Source organism: Hyperolius riggenbachi, chromosome 10 (genome assembly GCF_040937935.1).
Source record: "Hyperolius riggenbachi isolate aHypRig1 chromosome 10, aHypRig1.pri, whole genome shotgun sequence".
NCBI lineage: Eukaryota > Metazoa > Chordata > Amphibia > Anura > Hyperoliidae > Hyperolius > Hyperolius riggenbachi.
Window position 1 is genome coordinate 33,830,476 of NC_090655.1, and position 21,212 is coordinate 33,851,687.

The 21,212-nt window shown below is 46.4% G+C and overlaps 1 protein-coding gene across 8 annotated transcripts in view; it reads right to left on the reverse strand.

Moving 5' to 3' along the window:
• Positions 1-21,212, reverse strand: part of LOC137533846 (alpha-2-macroglobulin-like protein 1) — a 220,453-nt gene that overhangs the window by 100,396 nt on the left and 98,845 nt on the right. For 5 of the 8 annotated variants that reach the window (XM_068255096.1, XM_068255097.1, XM_068255095.1 and 2 more), the window contains exon 19: positions 15,291-15,374. The exons of the other annotated variants lie outside the window; for them this stretch is intronic. In XM_068255096.1, coding sequence (XP_068111197.1) covers positions 15,291-15,374 — 84 coding nt within the window. The remainder of the gene's footprint in view (positions 1-15,290; positions 15,375-21,212) is intronic. 8 annotated transcript variants of the gene reach the window in all.

Consider the following 21,212-nt stretch of genomic DNA (forward strand, 5'->3'; position numbering starts at 1 on the left):
TTGTTGTTTTGTTTAAAATGCTTTTTCTTCTTCAAAATAAAATAAAGAATCTTTAAAAAAAAAAAAATGATTGCTGCAGTGTGTGGGGTGTTAAAAGTACATACCATCCGCTCCTCCTGCCCCCCTCCGTCTGCCGCCGTTAATATACATGCCGTGTAATATACATGCCGGTGTCCCGGCAACTTGCTTGATCTTTCACCCGGACATACTGCGCCCTGTGTGCGCAGAGTGTCCTCCCTCTTCACTTCTGGCCGGCGCATAGCGAGCGGCTCAGATGCACGCTGATCCCTTTGTCTCCTCTGAGCTGCGTGTGCGCTCCACTACACCAAGCGTCACATGATAATCATGTGACGCTTGGTGTAGTGGAGCGCACACACAGCCCAGAGGAGACAGAGGGATCAGATTCATCAGCGTGCTTCTGAGCCGTTCGCTATGTGCCGGCCAGAAGTGAAGAGGGGAGGACATACTGCGCACACAGGGCACAGTATGTCCGGGTGAGGGGTCAAGCAAGTCGCCGGGACACCGGCATGTATATTACACTAACAGCGGCAGACGGAGGGGGCAGGAGGAGAGGATGGTATGTACTTTTAACCCCCCACACACTGCAGCAATCATTTTTTTCAGTTCTGGTATCCTTTAAACATCCCTACAACTCTTGAACGTAGAGGGGATCTAATTAACATGTATAAATACATCAGAGGGCAATATAAAAGTTTGGCGGATGAGCTTTTTGTCCCTAGGCCTCCTCAAAGGACTAGAGGACATGATCTGCGCATGGAGGAAAAAATGTTTTAGCCATTTATTTAGGAAAGGATTCTTTACAGTAAGAGCGATTAAGATGTGGAATGCATTGCCACAGGAAGTCGTTATGGCAAACTCTATACCTGCATTTAAAGGGGGCTTAGATGCTTTCCTTGCGTTGAAAGACATCCATGGCTACAATTAGTGTTGGGCGAACAGTGTTCGCCACTGTTCGGGTTCTGCAGAACATCACCCTGTTCGGGTGATGTTCGAGTTCGGCCGAACACCTGATGGTGTTCGGCCAAACTGTTCGGGTTCGCCCGAACTGCTCAATGCCTGGCCGAACAGGGCCCCTGTTCAGCCGAAAAAAGCCCTGTTCGGCCGAATACGGCCCCCCTATGGGGTCGCAGGCATAAGGGGGGAGCATGCCCCGATCGCGGGGGGGGGGGGGGGGGGGGGGTCGGAAATTCCCCCCACCCCCTCCGCTAGCGCTCCCCCCTCTGCCCGCTTCCCCATAAAAAAGTTGGCGTAAAGTTAAATAGTACCGGTGGTGGCTGCTGCAGTGGCTGGCTGGCAGTGGTGTGAGTGAGGAGGAGGAGTCCGAGTATGACGCGTTGAGGCCGGGCAGCGGGCAGTTCAGCGGTAGTACCCTTGTGGTACTTCCGCCCTTTCTCTGACCTCAAGTCCTCTACGTGATGACGTCACGCGTACCCTCGTATGCGTCATCACGTAGAGGACATGAGGTCAGAGAAAGGGCGGAAGTACCACAAGGGTACTACCGCTGAACCGCCCGGCCTCAACGCGTCATACTCGGACTCCTCCTCCTCACTCACACCACTGCCAGCCAGCCACTGCAGCAGCCACCACCGGTACTATTTAACTTTACGCCAACTTTTTTATGGGGAAGCGGGCAGAGGGGGGAGCGCTAGCGGAGGGGGTGGGGGGAATTTCCTACCCCCCCCGCGATCGGGGCATGCTCCCCCCTTATGCCTGCGACCCCATAGGGGGGCCGTATTGCGGCATGTTCGGGTCCACATTGACTTGCATTGAGTTCGGGGTTCGGGCCGAACATGCCGAACATCTGGCCCATGTTCGGCCCGAACATCCAGGTGTTCGCCCAACACTAGCTACAATTACTATGTAATGCCTAATGATGTTGATCCAGGGATTTTATCTGATTGCCATCTGGAGTCGGGAAGCAATTTTTTTCCCTTTTGGGGCTAATTGGACCATGCCTTGTAAGGGTTTTTTGCCTTCCTCTGGATCAACAGGGATATGTGAGGGAGCAGGCTGGTGTTGTACTTTGTTCTCTGGTTGAACTCGATGGACGCATGTCTTTTTTCAACCCAAATAACTATGTAACTATGTAACTATGTACTACACCATCTGGGCTCCCAGTGTCTCTGTGTTTTTTTTTCTTAGGGTTTCCTACCTACCATTGTACACAATAGAAGTGTTCGTTCTGCAGAATTTATATGCATGATAAACGTATTCTATTGGACCTTCTGTATGACTGACCATCTTTCCAGTGGAACTTATCATTTACATTATTCCCGTCATTTATAAAGCAGTGATAGCTATAAAAAACGCAAGTTGCAAAGATTTGTTGAGGGAGTCATCAGGCTCCTCCCTGAAAGGGCTTTCAGTACTCCCGCTGCACTGATACACCGACCACAACAACCACACCAACCACAGTCTTCAATAGTGATGATCGGGATCAACTAATTACAAATACATAAAATTTCCTGTAAATTCTCGCACCTCCACCTATATGTAATTACAATATGTAAATTCAATTGATTTCCTATAATTACCGGTATTTGTAAAATTTTGTGTACATTTTCACAAAATTTTCACCTAATTTCATGCCGACTTTAGTAGTGAATTGCAAAAGTACGCATACATGCTTGTTAACACCAAAATTGCTGCATATGTTCAATGGACCCTAAAGAGTGATCTAAAATGGCCAAAATGAATTTACCTGGAGCTTCATCCAGCCCCTCGTAGTCCATGAGGTCCCCGGCATCCCACGGCGGCCCAGTTAGAGTGGTGACTTCAGCTGAAGTCGTGCACAACTGTACTTGTGCAGCTCCTTCCCACGCCCGTCTTGCTTGTGCACACATTGGCATGCGGGTTCTGTGCCCTCCTGGTTCATTCTTTCAGGAACCGCGCAGAATGCCCCCAGCAACGCGCATGGTGCACGACTTCGGCTGAAGTCGCCGCTTTAATGGAGCAGCTGTGGGAAGATTGGAGGGTGCCCGGAGGACCTCACGGACTACGAGGGGCTAATGGAAGCCCCAGGTAAGTCTATTTGGCCATTTTAGACCACAGCTCAGGATCCTTTTAAAGAGACACTGAAGCGAAAAAAAAATACGATATAATGAATTGGTTGTGTACTATGAATAATTACTAGAAGATTAGCAGCAAAGAAAATATTCTCATATATTTATTTTCAGGTATATGGTGTTTTTTCTAACATTGCATCATTCTATAATATGTGCAGATTACACAACACTCAGCATTCAAAATGATTCTTTCAGAGCAGTCTGTGAACTAAGGACCTCTCCTCTGGCAGAGAAAAAGAAAACAGTTGATATAATAAAAGTCAGAAGACAGCCCTCTCCACGACTTTTGAAAGTCGTAGAGCTTAATGGCTTTTTTGCATAGAGATAACAACTGGAGTTTCTTAACTCTTCCTGTACTGGAAACAATTAGACTGATGTATCTGATCTTAATGTTTTATTTCTTAGCTGTACTACACATACAAATCATAATATCATAATTTTTTTTTCCACTTCAGTGTCTCTTTAAAGAGAATAGTGGGTATAAGTCTTTTTTTTTTTCAAAAAGACGTAGTTTGAGAAAATTGATTTTAAAAATGCAAAGGAAAATGGTTATTAAACTCAGAAAAATGACAGTTTAAAAAAAACATTTTTCTTCAAAACATTTTTTTTTTTAACTTGTTACTATTATTCTCCTTAAAGAGAACCCCAGGCGGGAATTTTAAATCTTAAGAAAAAACAGAGGCATGTTCTGTGCATAATGACATGCCTCTGAGTCTCTGCATTGCCGCCTCTAGTCTCCCCCCCCCCCCCCCCCCCCGGGGTCTGCTGTGCCCCCAGAAAAAAGCGATGGGCTAGCAACAATCTGCTTGCCGCTAGCCGTTTACTTACCTGCAGCCTGTCATTCTGTATCGGCTCCCCCTCCTCTGTCCCCACCTCTGTCCGCCTTCATGTGCTTCCTCCAATCGGAAGCTATTATCCGTGACCTGGGAGGTACTTCCTGGGTCGTGGCTTAGCTTCCGATTGGAGGAAGCACATGGAGGCGGGCAGCGGCGGGGACAGAGGTGAGGTAGCCGATACAGATGACAGGCTCTAGGTAAATACAAGGCCGGCGACAAGCCGATTGTCGTTAGCCTAGCGCTTTTTTCAGGGGGCACAGCAGACCCGGGAGGGGGGACTAGAGGCGGCAATGCAGAGACCCAGAGGCATGTAATTATGCACAGAACATGCCTCTGCGTTCTCTTAAAGGAGTTATCAGCCAAAATTTAAAAAATGAGGTTTACTCACCTGGGGCTTTTTCCAGCCACTTGCAGCCGACTGTCCCAAGCTGATCGCTCTGCTTTCCGCCGCCGTCCCGGGCTACCCGCACGGTGCAGAGACCGACCACAGGGTCGCCCTTTCTGCGCATTGCCACATGGTCAGCAGCGCACTGCACATGCGCAGAACTACTGCGGAGGAGAGCGGAGCAGTCGGCGTGGGACAGTCGGCTGCAAAGGGCTGGAGAAAGCCCTAAGTGAGTAAACCTTATTTTCTTAATTTTGGCTGATGATTCGTTTAAGATATAAAATACTTGCCTCGAGTTCTCTTTAACATACCGTATGTAGCAATTTTGGTGGCAATAGAATATATGGGGGCTTTGCTATAGTCAGCACAAAATATATGCAAAATTACAAATAATTACAATTATAGACAAAATTAATTACAATTTTTCCCAAAATTTCACATTATGATTTTGCATTCTAATTGCGAATTTCGATGCAAAATTATGTCTATGGGAATTATCTGTGCTCATCACTAGTCTTCAACAGGGCCGGTTCTAGACTGGAACGCAACACTGGGACTGGAAAGTGGTGAGTAATTGCTTCCCCACTCTTTTCTTAACGTAATGCTGGGCAAACAAGCTGGAGGGGGAGCGCGTATGGGGGAGCCTCAGGTGAGGGAGGTGGTGTCTGACCCCCCCCCCCCCCCACCGCTGTGCCTGCTGCTCCACCCTCCAGCTCGCCCCCCCCCCCATGGCCAGTTGGGCACCGCCTCCACCACGTCCGCCCCCTGAGGGACCTGCCTCACTCTCCGCCTCATGGGCGTCCTGTGGCTGGTCCTCAAGTACGAAACGTTGTGTTTTTGCCTGCTAAGGCACAATAAAACTATCGCTATAATTGCACAAATTCAGGTCGAGAACCCGTCTTCTTTTCTACTTTGCTTGGCTATATATGCACCTCTGCTGGATCCAGGTGTGGCCTGGTCAACTTCCTGGTGCTGACTGAGTTTAACAGTTTGAGCCACTGGACTTTTCTTCTTTTGTAGTCCTCAAGTACCCCAACAGTGCATGTTTTAGACTTGCATTTAAGTATAAACTGTATTATCTATACTTAAAATGCATCTAAAATGTCTTAAAATTGCTGTCCCATTATGCAGATAGATATTTACAGGCTCAACTAATAGCTGATTAATGTAAATAATATCTCTGTTGTATCACTTGTTTTGAATCGGTCTGTAGCAGGATTCAATGCACGGTACACCAGAGGAAGTGAGTTATCCCTGAAACACGTTGTGGATTTGTCCTACCAAATTTTACGAATGCCATGTACATGCCTCTTTGTTTGTTTTATTTTAGGAGTCTAGTTGCGTGTGGTCCAGTATTAGTCAAGGAGAGAATCCGAACACATAACAAAAGTTGTTTAGGTGATACCTTTACTGATTGGATGTAGGGATGGTCGTAGTCAGCCAACTTCGCTAGGCTGGAACTACGCGTAGTTTTACGCAATTACGCTTCGCAAACTACAGCTACAAAATCAAATATTCACTTTGTATGCGTTTCGTAGGATGCGCGTTAAAATGCGCAATTACGCATGCGGGTGCTTATGCCCGCATGCAGAACATTTTACACAATAATTCCTACCAGGAACTCTTCCATGCGTACATTCCCCTTAAATTTGTACGCATACAATCGCACGCTGAAAATTAGACGCTAGTAACGCATTCGTAGTTCACCAAGCAATACACGTTAACTACGCATAGTGGGCGTAAGCTACGCGAAGCGGTACTTCGCTATGTGTAAATTCGTAAGCGTAGTTTTGAAACTGCACCTACAATCTACAATGCGTAGAGGCGAACTACGATGCGTAAATTCGCACTGGCGTCGTTTCTGCTCATCCCTGATTTGCTGTACAAGATTTCTCTGCAAACTTTCAAAACCTTAAGCTTCTTCTCCAGGCATGATATAGAACTGTATTCAAAAAAAGATCTCAGAGGCGCCCCAAGATTTAAAACACAATACTTAAAATGTATCAAAATGGGGGGTGCTGGATGGTACACCTCCCCAAAAAATGACAAATCGCACTGATTCACATAAGGAAACAGCTTTATTCTTACTCCACATTATTTTGGAGTAAGAATAAAGCTGTTTCCTTATGTGAATCAGTGCGATTTGTCATTTTTGGGGAGGTGTATCATCCAGCAACCCCCATTTTGATACATTTTAAGTATTGTGTTTTTAATCTTGGGGCGCCTCTGTGATCTTTTTTTTGAATACGATTGTATCCACTGGTTGGATGGGTGTGAACACCTTTTTCTATCTACGGAGAGCGACCTTTTAGCCTGAGCGGGGACAGGTCTAAATTCCCCGTCTGCGAAAACAGTGGTTGCCTAGGTCCGCAACCTACACCTGTGAGTATTTTTCCTTTCAGTTTCTCCCATAAGGCAATAACAATAATACACTATTGGGGCTCTCGTTTTCTATTTGTCTTTACATGATATAGAACTGGATCAGAACCATGCATATCACCTAAACAACTTTTGTTGCTATTTCTATGGGAATCTATAAATGGAAGTGGTGATCTGCTCAAGGAAGGTTTGGTGGTATGCAGTGGCCCAGCCAGCATCTGCAAAGAATATATGGAAGGTAGTGTGCGGAAAAAAAATGATAAAGCATTAAAATCAGTACTGGGCTGCAGAGTGCAGAGTAGGAAATATCAGAAGTCCAGTGTACAGAATGTAGAGCATAGAGGAGGAGGATGTATCAGTGGAGGCAGTACATAGAATGTAGAGAGGAGGAGGTTGAGAATGTGTCCATATCATTTATATATACAGTAGAATGTAGTGTAGTACTGATCAGGGCCGGCCTTAGGTTTTACAGCGCCCTGAGCGAAGCCTGATTATGGTGCCCCCTCATCACACACACACACACACACACACACACACACACACACACACACACACACACACACACACACACACACACACACACACACACACACAATAGGTAATATTGGGATGGACAGACAGACAAATATATATACATTGAGAGAGAGAGAGAGAGAGAGAGAGAGAGAGAGAGAGAGAGAGACAGATATAGGGATGGATGGAGGGAGGGAGGGAGGGGGGGGGGGGGGAGAGAGACATACAGAGAGAGAGAGACATACAGAGAGAGAGAGACATACAGAGAGAGAGAGAGACATACAGAGAGAGAGAGAGAGAGAGAGACATACAGAGAGAGAGAGAGAGAGAGAGATACAGAGAGAGAGACATACAGAGAGAGAGAGAGAGAGAGAGAGAGAGAGACATACAGAGAGAGAGAGAGACATACAGAGAGAGAGAGAGACATACAGAGAGAGAGAGAGAGAGAAAAGAGAGAGAGAGAGAGAAAAGAGAGAGAGAGAGAGGAAAGAGAGAGAGAGAGAGGAAAGAGAGAGAGAGGAGGAAAGAGAGAGAGAGGAGGAAAGAGAGAGAGGAGGAGGAAAGAGAGAGAGGAGGAGGAAAGAGAGTGGAGAGACAGAGACAGAGAGAGACAGAGACAGAGAGAGACAGAGGAGGGAGAGACAGAGACAGAGAGAGGAGGGAGAGAGACAGAGACAGAGGAGGGAGAGAGACAGAGATAGGAGGGAGAGAGACAGAAAGAGAGGAGGGAGAGAGAGAGAGAGGAGGGAGAGAGACAGAGAGAGAGGAGGGAGAGAGACAGAGAGAGAGGAGGGAGAGAGAGGAGGGAGAGAGACAGAGAGAGAGGAGGGAGAGAGACAGAGAGAGAGGAGGGAGAGAGACAGAGAGAGAGGAGAGAGAGAGACAGAGAGAGAGGAGAGAGAGAGACAGAGAGAGAGGAGAGAGAGAGACAGAGAGAGAGGAGAGAGGAGAGAGAGAGAGACAGAGAGAGAGGAGAGAGAGAGAGACAGAGAGAGAGGAGAGAGAGAGACAGAGAGAGAGGAGAGAGAGAGACAGAGAGAGAGAGAGAGAGAGGGGGACAGAGACAGAGAGAGAGAAGAGAGACAGAGAGAGAGGAGAGAGAGACAGAGAGAGAGGAGAGAGAGACAGAGAGAGAGGAGAGAGACAGAGAGAGGAGAGAGAGACAGAGAGAGGAGAGAGAGACAGAGAGAGGAGAGAGAGACAGAGAGAGGAGAGAGAGACAGAGAGAGGAGAGAGAGACAGAGAGAGGAGGAAGAGACAGAGAGAGGAGGGAGAGACAGAGAGAGGAGGGAGAGACAGAGAGGGGAGGGAGAGACAGAGAGGGGAGGGAGAGACAGAGAGGGGAGGGAGAGACAGAGAGGGGAGGGAGAGACAGAGAGGGGAGGGAGAGACAGAGAGGGGAGGGAGAGACAGAGAGGGGAGGGAGAGACAGAGAGGGGAGGGAGAGACAGAGAGGGGAGGGAGAGACAGAGAGGAGGGAGAGACAGAGAGGAGGGAGAGACAGAGAGGAGGAAAGAGAGAGGACGAGAGAGACAGATATAGGGAGGGAGGGATAGGAGGGAGAAAAAGAGAGAGAGAAAAACATAGGGGGGGGGGGGAGGGTGAGAGAGAGGGATGGATGGATGGATGGATGGATGGATGGATGGATGGATGGATAGATAGATAGATAGATAGATAGATAGATAGATATATAGATAGATAGATAGGATATAGGAATAGATAATCTAGGGACATATATGAGAGGGAGAGACAGGGCTATAGGGATGTATGTATGTTTGGGGAGAGAGAGAGAGAGACAGACAGATATGGATGGATGGATGGATGGATGGATGGGAGGAGTAGAGAGAGAGACAGATATATAGGGATGGATGGATGCATGGGGAGATAGAGAGACAGACAGATATAGGGATGGATGGTAGGAGTAGAGAGAGGGGGAAGAGAGACAGAGTGAGTGAGTGAGTGAGTGTGTGTGTGTGTGTGTACTGCTGCACAAAGTCCGGTCCATTAAGGCTGCATTTCTATCTATGTAAAGCCCCCTGAGTGACTGACCTGCCTCTCTGCTGTCCCCCTTGCTTGCAGTTTGCTGGCACTCTGTGGGAGCTGGGAGATGTGCTCCTGTCACACAGACCTGTGGGCTGCAACAAGTTCCCCTCTGTGGTGGCTCCCTCCATCCCCGGCACTCAAGACTGCCAGCCATGTAGTTCAGCGGTGGGTGGTCCAGCAGCATTGATGGCAGAGCGAGGGAAGCCGCTGTATACTTCAAATACAGGAAGTGCTCATTCAGGAAAGCACTTCCTGTATTTGAGATACACAGCGCCACCACTGGGCTCCCTCTGTCATCACAGCTGCCGATTCACCCACAGCTGAACAGGGCTGACAGTGAGTGCCGGAGATCGGAGGGAGCCGCGAGTGAGGGGAATAGAAACCTCTGCACATGCGCCCCTTGGAGGCCGGCGCCCTGTGCGACCGCTCCGGTCGCACAGGTCAAAGGCCGGCCATGAGTACTGTAGTGGGCAGGGCCGAGCCTGGGCGGGTGCTGCGGGTGCAAGGCACCCAGGCGCCTGCCTCTGAGAGGCGCCGCCCGGGCCGCCGCTCTCCCCCTGTGGCCGCCGCTTGCTCGCTCCCTCCCTCCCTCTAGCCGCCGGCGCCGCGTCAGACCTCGATCAGGCGGGCGGTTGCTAGGACCTAGCACGCCGCACTGATATGCGGAAGTGACATCACTTCCGCATATAGAGCGGGTGCGCCTGGCGCCTTTTTACTGGTCGGGTCGCCCGCTGATTGAGGTCTGAAGCTGCTGCAAGGTGAGGGGGGGAGCGGCGGCGGCAGAGGCAGCAGCGGCGGGAGGGGAGGGTTGGGTGCGCTCCTGTCACTACCTAAACGGGGACCCTATACCCCCTGGCTACCTATCCTGGGCACATATTACCCCCTGGCTACCTATCCTGGGCACATATTACCCCCTGGCTACCTATCCTGGGCACATATTACCCCCTGGCTACCTATCCTGGGCACATATTACCCCTTGGCTACCTATCCTGGGCACATATTACCCCCTGGCTACCTATCCTGGGCACATATTACCCTCTGGCTACCTATCCTGGGCACATATTACCCTCTGGCTACCTATCCTGGGCACATAATACCCCCTGGCTACCTATCCTGGGCACATAATACCCCCTGGCTACCTATCCTGGGCACATAATACCCCCTGGCTACCTATCCTGGGCACATATACCCCCTGGCTACCTATCCTGGGCACATATACCCCCTGGCTACCTATCCTGGGCACATATACCCCCTGGCTACCTATCCTGGGCACATATACCCCCTGGCTACCTATCCTGGGCACATATACCCCCTGGCTACCTATCCTGGGCACATATACCCCCTGGCTACCTATCCTAGGCACATATACCCCCTGGCTACCTATCCTGGGCACATATACCCCCTGGCTACCTATCCTGGGCACATATACCCCCTGGCTACCTATCCTGGGCACATATACCCTCTGGCTACCTATCCTGGGCACATATTACCCCCTGGCTACCTATCCTGGGCACATAATACCCCCTGGCTACCTATCCTGGGCACATATTACCCCCTGGCTACCTATCCTGGGCACATATTACCCCCTGGCTACCTATCCTGGGCACATAATACCCCCTGGCTACCTATCCTGGGCACATAATACCCCCTGGCTACCTATCCTGGGCACATAATACCCCCTGGCTACCTATCCTGGGCACATAATACCCCCTGGCTACCTATCCTGGGCACATATACCCCCTGGCTACCTATCCTGGGCACATATACCCCCTGGCTACCTATCCTGGGCACATATACCCCCTGGCTACCTATCCTGGGCACATATACCCCCTGGCTACCTATCCTGGGCACATATACCCCCTGGCTACCTATCCTGGGCACATATACCCCCTGGCTACCTATCCTGGGCACATATACCCCCTGGCTACCTATCCCGGGCACATATACCCCCTTGCTACCTATCCCGGGCACATATACCCCCTGGCTACCTATCCCGGGCACATATACCCCCTGGCTACCTATCCCGGGCACATATACCCCCTGGCTACCTATCCCGGGCACATATACCCCCTGGCTACCTATCCCGGGCACATATACCCCCTGGCTACCTATCCCGGGCACGTATACCCCCTGGCTACCTATCCCGGGCACATATACCCCCTGGCTACCTATCCCGGGGACACTGGCTGTTTGTCATTATGTGCATTTGCTGGTGAAAAGCAGTCTCTTGTTATGTGCATTTGCTGGTGAAAAGCAGTCTCTTGTTATGTGCATTTGCTGGTGAAAAGCAGTCTCTTGTTATGTGCATTTGCTGGTGAAAAGCAGTCTCTCGTTATGTGCATTTACATGGGGAAAAGCTGTCTCTCGTTATGTGCATTTACATGGGGAAAAGCTGTCTCTTATGTGCATTTAGTGGGGAATTTTTGTCAGTAAAAATAATCTTTTGTCAGTAAATTTTTAGGTATTTGTCAGTAAAAAATAACGTGAAAGGTTGGCAACACTGGCAGGCTGTGTGGCGCAACGGGAAAGATACAGGCAGCCCACCTTGGGCTTGGCATGGGGGAGGAGCCGACGTCAGCGAGCGAGAGTAGGGTGGCCGCAGGCAGCCATAAATACGCAGTGTGTGACTGCGTCGCACTCGCAGAGCCTCTCAGCCTGAGTCAGTCCAGAGACTAGCAGACTCGCAGGAAGCCAAAGCCAGCCAGGAGCAAGCCCATGGAAGAGGGGTAGGAATGGGGTATCACATGCATGCGTAAAGAGGTGGAAGGTGTGGGTGTGATTAGGAAGGACATGGGTGTGGTTATGTGGTTGGGCGCGGTTAATTTAACCACTCAAAGTAGCAGGTAGAAATGGAAGGTCCGCAACAATATCTCTTGAAAATGCTCAAAATCTTTATTTGGGACGTGTCCTCATATCAGTAAAAGCACAGCTGACATGTTTCGGGCCAGATATTGCCCTTAATCACCTGGTCCACAAGAAACATCTCAAATGTAGCCAAACATTTTCGGGAGACACATGGTGGTGATATGTCCGGTTTTATTTTTCAGGGCATAGAGAGGGTCTTTTCACCAAAAAGAGGTGGGGATCTACTATCAATAATTCGAAAGAGGGAGGCTCTATGGATATTCCGTCTTGGAACTAGAGTCCCCAAAGGTCTGAATGCTAGGTGGGATCTGGCCTTGGTGACATCATGAATACTTTATTAATCACCACTCTAAGAGCTGTGTTTTTTTGCTTCTCATTTTGTTGTTGTTCTTTTTTGTTTGTTTTTTGCTTTTATTTTATGTTTTACCTTGTATGGTTTTTTTAACATAAATTCATGCATATATGGGTCGTGACTGCAGCATATAAGGAGATTGATATTTGTTTTAACTCCTCATTCAGTGGGAGAGGCATGTGCCCCACCCTGCTCTGTTACCACCTATATAAAAACAGATGAGACCTTGTGTGATTTTGAGCTATGATTAAGGGCAATATCTGGCCCGAAACATGTCAGCTGTGCTTTTACTGATATGAGGACACGTCCCAAATAAAGATTTTGAGCATTTTCAAGAGATATTGTTGCGGACCTTCCATTTCTACCTGCTACTTTGTTTGGATCGAGCAATCCAGGATCCAGCACTGTCTCTACCAGCCTGCAGTGTAGCGATGTACCTTCTCTATTGTATCATCTAATTTAACCACTCCCATAGGCGCCAGAGAAAATCTTGCACCCAGGTGCCAGGCACCCCAGGCTCACCCCTGGTAGTGGGGTCATACACACAATATAAGAGGAGGCTATAGCAGTAGAGGCAGTGTATAGAATGTAAAATGTAGGAGGAAGATTATGTGCTAGAATAGTTTCTATATATAATGCAGAGTATAGTAGTAGGAGAATATATAATTACAGTCTATATAGTATATAGCGTGTAGAGGGTGAAAGATCAGAGCAGTCAGTATATAGAATGTAGAGTGGGAGTTATCAGTACAGTCAGTATATAGAGGGTAGAGGGGGATAGATCAGTACGGTCAGTATAGAGTGTAGAGGGGGATAGATCAGTGCAGTCAGTATACAGAGTGTAGAGGGGGATAGAGGGGTACAGTCAGTATATAGAGTGTAGAGGGGGATAGATCAGTACAGTCAGTATATAGAGTGTAGAGGGGGAGAGATCAGTACAGTCAGTATATAGAGTGTAGAGGGCGATAGATCAGTACAGTCAGTATATAGAGTGTAGAGGGGGATAGAGGGGTACAGTCAGTATATAGAGTGTAAAGGGGGATAGATCAGTATGGTCAGTATATAGAGAATGGAGGGGGATACATCAGTACAGTCAGTATATAGAGTGTAGAAGGGGATAGATCAGTGCAGTCAGTATATAGAGTGTAGAGGGGGATAGATCAGTGCAGTCAGTATATAGAGTGTAGAGGGGGATAGATCAGTGCAGTCAGTATACAGAGTGTAGAGGGGGATAGAGGGGTACAGTCAGTATATAGAGTGTAGAGGGGGATAGATCAGTACGGTCAGTATATAGAGAATGGAGGGGGATACATCAGTACAGTCAGTATAAAGAGTGTAGAAGGGGATAGATCAGTGCAGTCAGTATATAGAGTGTAGAGGGGGATAGATCAGTGCAGTCAGTATATAGAGTGTAGAGGGGGATAGATCAGTGCAGTCAGTATACAGAGTGCAGAGGGGGATAGAGGGGTACAGTCAGTATATAGAGTGTAGAGGGTGATAGATCAGTGCAGTCAGTATACAGAGTGTAGAGGAGGATAGAGGGGTACAGTCAGTATACAGAGTGTAGAGGGGGATACATCAGTACAGTCAGTATATAGAGTGTAGAGGGGGATAGATCAGTGCAGTCAGTATATAGAGTGTAGAGGGCGATATATCAGTGCAGTCAGTATACAGAGTGTAGAGGGGGATAGAGGGGTACAGTCAGTATACAGAGTGTAGAGGGGGATACATCAGTACAGTCAGTATATAGAGTGTAGAGGGGGATAGATCAGTGCAGTCAGTATATAGAGTGTAGAGGGCGATAGATCAGTACAGTCAGTATATAGAGTGTAGAGGGGGATAGAGGGGTACAGTCAGTATATAGAGTGTAGAGGGGGATAGATCAATACGGTCAGTATATAGAGAATGGAGGGGGATACATCAGTGCAGTCAGTATATAGAGTGTAGAGGGGGATAGATCAGTGCAGTCAGTATATAGAGTGTAGAGGGGGATAGATCAGTGCAGTCAGTATACAGAGTGCAAAGGGGGATAGAGGGCTACAGTCAGTATATAGAGTGTAGAGGGTGATAGATCAGTGCAGTCAGTATACAGAGTGTAGAGGGGGATAGAGGGGTACAGTCAGTATACAGAGTGTAGAGGGGGATACATCAGTACAGTCAGTATATAGAGTGTAGAGGGGGATAGATCAGTGCAGTCAGTATATAGAGTGTAGAGGGGGATATATCAGTACAGTCAGTATATAGAGTGTAGAGGGGGATAGATCAGTGCAGTCAGTATATAGAGTGTAGAGGGGAGAGATCAGTGCAGTCAGTATATAGAGTGTAGAGGGGGATAGATCAGTGCAGTCAGTATATAGAGTGTAGAAGGGGATAGATCAGTGCAGTCAGTATATAGAGTGTAGAGGGGAGAGATCAGTGCAGTCAGTATACAGAGTGTAGAGGGGGATATATCAGTACAGTCAGTATATAGAGTGTAGAGGGGGAGAGATCAGTACAGTCAGTATAGAGTGTAGAGGGGGAGAGATCAGTGCAGTCAGTATACAGAGTGTAGAGGAGGAGAGGTGAGGAGAGGTCAGTACAGTCAGTATAGAGCGTAGAGGGGGACAGAGGGGTACAGTCAGTATGGAGGGGGAGAGATCAGTGCAGTCAGTATACAGAGTGTAGAGGGGGATATATCAGTACAGTCAGTATATAGAGTGTAGAGGGGGAGAGATCAGTGCAGTCAGTATATAGAGTTGAATACATCAGTACAGTTATAAGAAAGAATAAGTAGTATTTGAAAACATTGTCGGGGTATTTCTTGTTATAATATATACTAGTGTGTTAAACACCTCCCACTGGGATGACTCTCGAGGCACCCGGAGCAGACAATGGTGAAGAAGCCATAGGCATCATTGCTGGCAACATACCTCCACCTGCTGAACAGAAACGCCAAGAAACATATTGATGCTGCTTAACAGATGTACTCAAATCATGCAAACTACACTCATATTTTTATAGGATCCACATAGCATGGAAAATACAGTCCAAAACATTATTTACTGCTCCAGAATAATGGCTTTTTCCAACTGCCAAGCAAGCAATATATCCCTCTGTGCGTAGAACTCTCAGTAACAAACATTCCGTACAGATCACCTGGCAGAACTAAAGATGTCACCATCAGAGATAAATGTCACAATGCATTGGGATTAGGAAAGATTTTACGATGGGCAAACACTGACTAGAACTATAAATCGATACTGTAAAAAGTAAGCGATTTATTATGTTATTTTTATTCAGTGGCATAACAATAGGGATTACAGAGGTCTCAACTGCACTGGGGCCCTTGGGCCAGAGGGGCCCCGTAGGGCCCTCCTTCAACCACAGCATTACCTCTTTATTGGTCCTGTGCTGGTAATGATCACTACTATACATGCTTTGAATGGTAGCAATCGTTAACAAGCTGTTCCCCATCCCCCTCTTGCATCTCTGACACTGTAGTTGCTGTTGGCAGGTTTTGGTGCGCCGTATAAATTGTTATGTATAGAGTGCTTGGGGGGGGGGGGGCAATGCAAAACTTGCACCACGGCCCATAGCTCTTTAGCTACGCCACTGTTTTAATTGCAGTTCCTCTTGGATGCAGATGCTGGTTTAGCGCATTCACTCAAGTTAAAAGGAGCTAAGCATCTGATTTCTGTCAATGCAAAGGACAAATCCAGCTCATTAGGACGTTTGATTTTAGTCAACTTGGAAACTAGAGGAAAAAGACAAAAAACAAACAAACTTATTTTGGGAAAGGAGGAGGAGATAAGAGGGAAACACTTGACTTGGGAAGCTGAAAAGAGATCTGTAACTTCCACCACTTGCATTACCAATAAATTACCACTAGATGGCCACCTCCTAAGCTGAAGAGAACAGGCAGGGATTGAAATCTGTTCAGGTGTCTAGTTTAATACAGTACAAGCACAAGTCTCTGAATGGGGTGAATGTTGTTGACTATCATTCCTGCCAACATAGGGATTTTGCATTTTACTGAGGCACCTAGAACTGGCTACTTAAAGGATACCCGAACTGACATGTGACATGATGAGATAGACATGTGTATGTACAATGCCTAGCACACAAATAACTATGTTGTGTTCCTTTTTTTCTTTCTCTGCCTGAAAGAGTTAAATATCAGGTATGTAAGTGGCTGGCTCAGTCCTGACTCAGACAGGAAGTGACTACAGTGTGACCCTCACTGATAAGAAATTCCAACTATAAAACACTTTCCTAGCAGAAAATGGCTTTTGAGAGCAAGAAAGAGGTAAAAAGGGGAATTTCTTATCAGGGAGGGTCACACTGTAGTCACTTCCTGTCTGAGTCAGGACTGAGCCAGCCACTTACATACCTGATATTTAACTCTTTCAGGCAGAGAAAGAAAAAAAAGGAACACAGCATAGTTATTTGTGTGCTAGGCACTGTACAAACACGTCTATCTCATCATGTCACATGTCACTTCGGGTATCCTTTAAAGAAGCAGGAACAGCCATACTATCCCAGGAAGAAAACATATAGAAGTAGAATATATAAAACATATATAAGTAGATAAATACTTGCTCTACTTACATACCATATGGATTGTGCTGTCCATGTTTTGATTTCAGTGGATATTATATAGTAAATATAGTGAAAACTATTTCAGGCATTTTCCATCTTTATTGCCTCTGACTGAAGCCAATCCTGATGTCATTTGCTCCCTTACTTTTTTTTCTCCTAAAAAAACTTTTCTCCTATTCTCAGCCTCGTTTCACACGGTCACATCTAGCTTGCTTTGTAAACACATATGAACACAGTATAGATTGCAGAAGCTGCTGAAATACAAAGGGGTGAGGTGTATTTGCCTTCTCAGCTTCATGTCACACTGATCTGCCCTCAGCCAATCAGCGGGGAGCAGGAATGTGAGAGGGGAGAGAACAAGCTTCCCTCTCCTTGACAATGCACCAGAATAAAGCCAGGTCAAGATAAAATGTATAACAGCAGAAACATTTATGATTATATGGGGATGCTTGCAATGCAGGGTCAGGATGTAGACTACATAAATACAGAGCAGTGGGTAAATGGAATTTGATTTTATGGCTGATAATCCCACTTTAACAAAACACAGACCTGAATACTGAGTTAGTTGGATGAGACTGCTCTTCTAGTAAACTGCACATTGCTGACTGCAGAGAGCTGCAGGGAACATGCCGGCAGATAAAAGCACCCAAAACATATATTATAACAACATAACCTCCATCTGTAAAGCTATACTCCAACAGCAAGCCAACGCACACATAAATAACATACCGGGCGCTAACTGTCTACAGAAAACAGTCACCAATAACACACACCTACCTAGCCGCAGCATGCAGTCATCAATCACATATAAACAACATCTAATGGTGGCCATACATGGTACAATAAAAAACGTTCGATTATCCCGTTTATTCGATCTAAATGATTGAATCGAATGAAAGTTGAAAATATTTTTTTTTTCGATCAAGAAATTCGAACGATTATCCCGTTTTTTCGAGAAAAATCAGATTGGACATGCTGGAAAAATCTTTATATTCGATCTAACGGAATAATCGAACTAAATTATCTAATCGGAAAAAAATGAAAAATTGTACCATGTATGGCCACCATTACTATTACCCCCAGGCATAGCCATTAACCACCTCCTGACCGCCTAACGCCGATGGGCAGTTGGAGTGTGGCAGGCACAGGACCGCCTAATGCAGATTAGCGTCATCGCTGCCCTCAGGAGATTAGCAGGGAACGAGAGCGCGCTCCCTGCAGGAGCACACAGGAACCTGCCGTGAACAGCCTGCCAGCTGTGATCGGAGCTGGCAGGCTGAAATACACAAAAAAGGCAAATATTTATGTGTACAGAGCTGGGATTTACTGTACACGGGACAGATCTGTCACTTGACTGTCCCTGCAAATGGCTCACAATCAAATCCCATACATAGGTTGATTCCTATGTATGTTTAGTGTATTGTATGGATCATAGTGCAGAGACAATTTTGGGGGGAAGGGGGAACCAAAAAAAACAGGGTTGCTTTTTTTTTTTTTTTTTTTTTTTTTTTTGATAATCTGATAATCTTTTATAAAATAAAAAAAAATGCAGCAGCAATCAGAGACCACCATAAGAAAGCTCTATTGGTGGCAAGAACAGGAGGTAAGGTTTATTTGGGTGCTAAGTTGTATGACTGAGCAATAAACTGTTAAAGCTGTGCAGTGCTGAATTTAAAAATGGCCTGGTCACTAGGGTGGTGTAAACCTGTGGTCCTCAAGAGGATAAACACCATGCCATGCTGCAATACAATAGAGCATGCAATGCAGCTCAAGAACTGTGGCTGTACATAACCCTGAATAGACAAACAACATTACCTCCCCCCATAAATCTGTCCATCACAGCATGTTTATTATGCATTTGTACACTAAACACTATGGAGTATATATAGCTTCCAATTGCCCCTTTTTCAGAGGGACAGTCCATCTTTTTTAACCAAATCCCTCTGTCCCTCTTTCTTCCTTATTTGTCCCTCTGTCAGGACTGATGTACAGATCTGTGTAAATATATCTACTGAAAAATGTGTTTAACTGAAACTTTATTCCCATCCTCTAAATTGAAATATTTCTTATTTAATTTTTGCTTATGAATTTTTAATGGTCTGCGTGGCTAGGAATGAGCAGAAATGACACCTATGTGTAATTATGCATCGTAATTCGCATTTATGCATCGTAATCGTAATGCGAAATTCCGGGGAAAAGCGTAATTAATTTTGTATGCAATTGTAAGCATTCGTAATTATGCATTCATTTATGTGTAATTTAAGCATAATTTTGTGCCTATTTTGGCAGTGAATAGCACAGCCCGTATATATGCTACTGCTAACAAAATTGCTACATAGAATATATGGAATTTTTCAAAAAGACCTTGTCGTTTTTGAGAAAATCGATTTTAAAAATACAAAGAAAATGGTTTTCAAACGGATCCATCTGAAAATGGCGCCCGAGAATAATGGCGCACGGTGTTGCCGCTAATCCATTTGCCGCTTATCGCTATTTAACGTTAAAGCCTTATTGTAATTTAACGTTAAAGCCTTATTGTTATTTAGCGTTAAAGCCTTATCGTTATTTAGAGCAGTGCTGGGCGTAATGGAAAAAACTACGCTTACGGATCATTACGCGTAATTTTACGCTATTACGCATTACGGAATTATGCTTACGGCGTAGACATCCATTTACGGTACATGTCTGTAATTACGCATAGCCCTTACGCAATTACGCGTAAGAATACCGTGAATCAGGTTGTTACGTTATTGGCATACGCGTAAATTCCTACTCGCAATTAATGCGTAAGGTCATGCTGCCAAGCGGAAAAGTTGACGCATGGATCAATGTTAGGTAGCTGCCGACTTTAAGGGTTAATAGCAAAGCCCCCTTAATTGCTTAGAGCCTCAAATTTGGAGAATATATTAAGGAGATCAGAAGGAATAAGAGGAAAAAATTTTTTTCAAAAAGACCTTACAGTTTTTGAGAAAATCGATGTTAAAGTTTCAAAGGAAAAATATATACATTTAAAAACCCGCCGACTTTAACGGTTAATAGCAAAGCCTGCTTAAAATTTAGGAACACCAAATTCACAGGGTATATTAAGGGGATCAGTGGGAATAAGAGGAAAATTTTTTTCAAAAAGACCTTATAGTTTTTGAGAAAATCGATTTTTAAGTTTCAAGGGCAAAAATGTCTTTTAAATGCGGAAAATGTCAGTTTTTTTTGCACAGGTAACAATAGTGTTTTATTTTCATAGATTCCCCCAAGTGGGAAGAGTTTTACTTACTTCGTTCTGAGTGTGGGAAATATTAAAAAAAAACGACGTGGGGTCCCCCCTCCCAGACCTCTTTAACCCCTTGTCCCCCATGCAGACTGGGATAGCCAGAATGCGGAGCACCGGCCGCGTGGGGCTCCGCACCCTGACTATACCAGCCCGCATGGTCCATGGATTGGGGGGTCTCAGAAGGGGAGGGGCAGCCAAGCTTTCCCCTCCCCCTCCGAGCCCTTGTCCAATTCAAGGACAAGGGGCTCTTCTCCACCTCCGATGGGCGGTGGAGGTGGAGGCCGCGATTTCCTGGGGGGGGGGGTTCATGGTGGCATCTGGGAGTCCCCTTTAAAAAGGGGTCCCCCAGATGCCCACCCCCCCCTCCCAGGAGAAATGAGTATAGAGGTACTTGTACCCTTTACCCATTTCCTTTAAGAGTTAAAAGTAAATAAACACAGAAACACATAGAAAAAGTATTTTAATTGAACAAAAAACATAACCACGAAAAAAGTCCTTTAATATTCTTAATTAACCATTAATACTTACCTGTCCCTTTAAAAGCCAGTTCCCACGCAATATCCTCGGAAATATACTAATCAGTTACAATGTAACAAAGTTGTTACAATGTAACACGTTTGTTACTTTGTAACTCCACCGCACCCGACGTCTCTCGCCGCTCACCCGCCGGCCGCCGCATACACTTACGCTAAGTCCCCGCCGGCTCCCGCCATCCACTCCGCCCACACCTGTCACCCATATACATGCTGGCACCCATGGGTGCCAGCATGTATATAGGTGACATGTGGGAGAGGCGGGGAGGGCAGCGAGAGCCGGCGGGACTTAGCGTCCTGCACACCCGACAGAGCTCTGAGCTATATAGCTCAGAGCTCTCTAAAGCATCTTTGTATTTGGGCTCCAAGGAGCC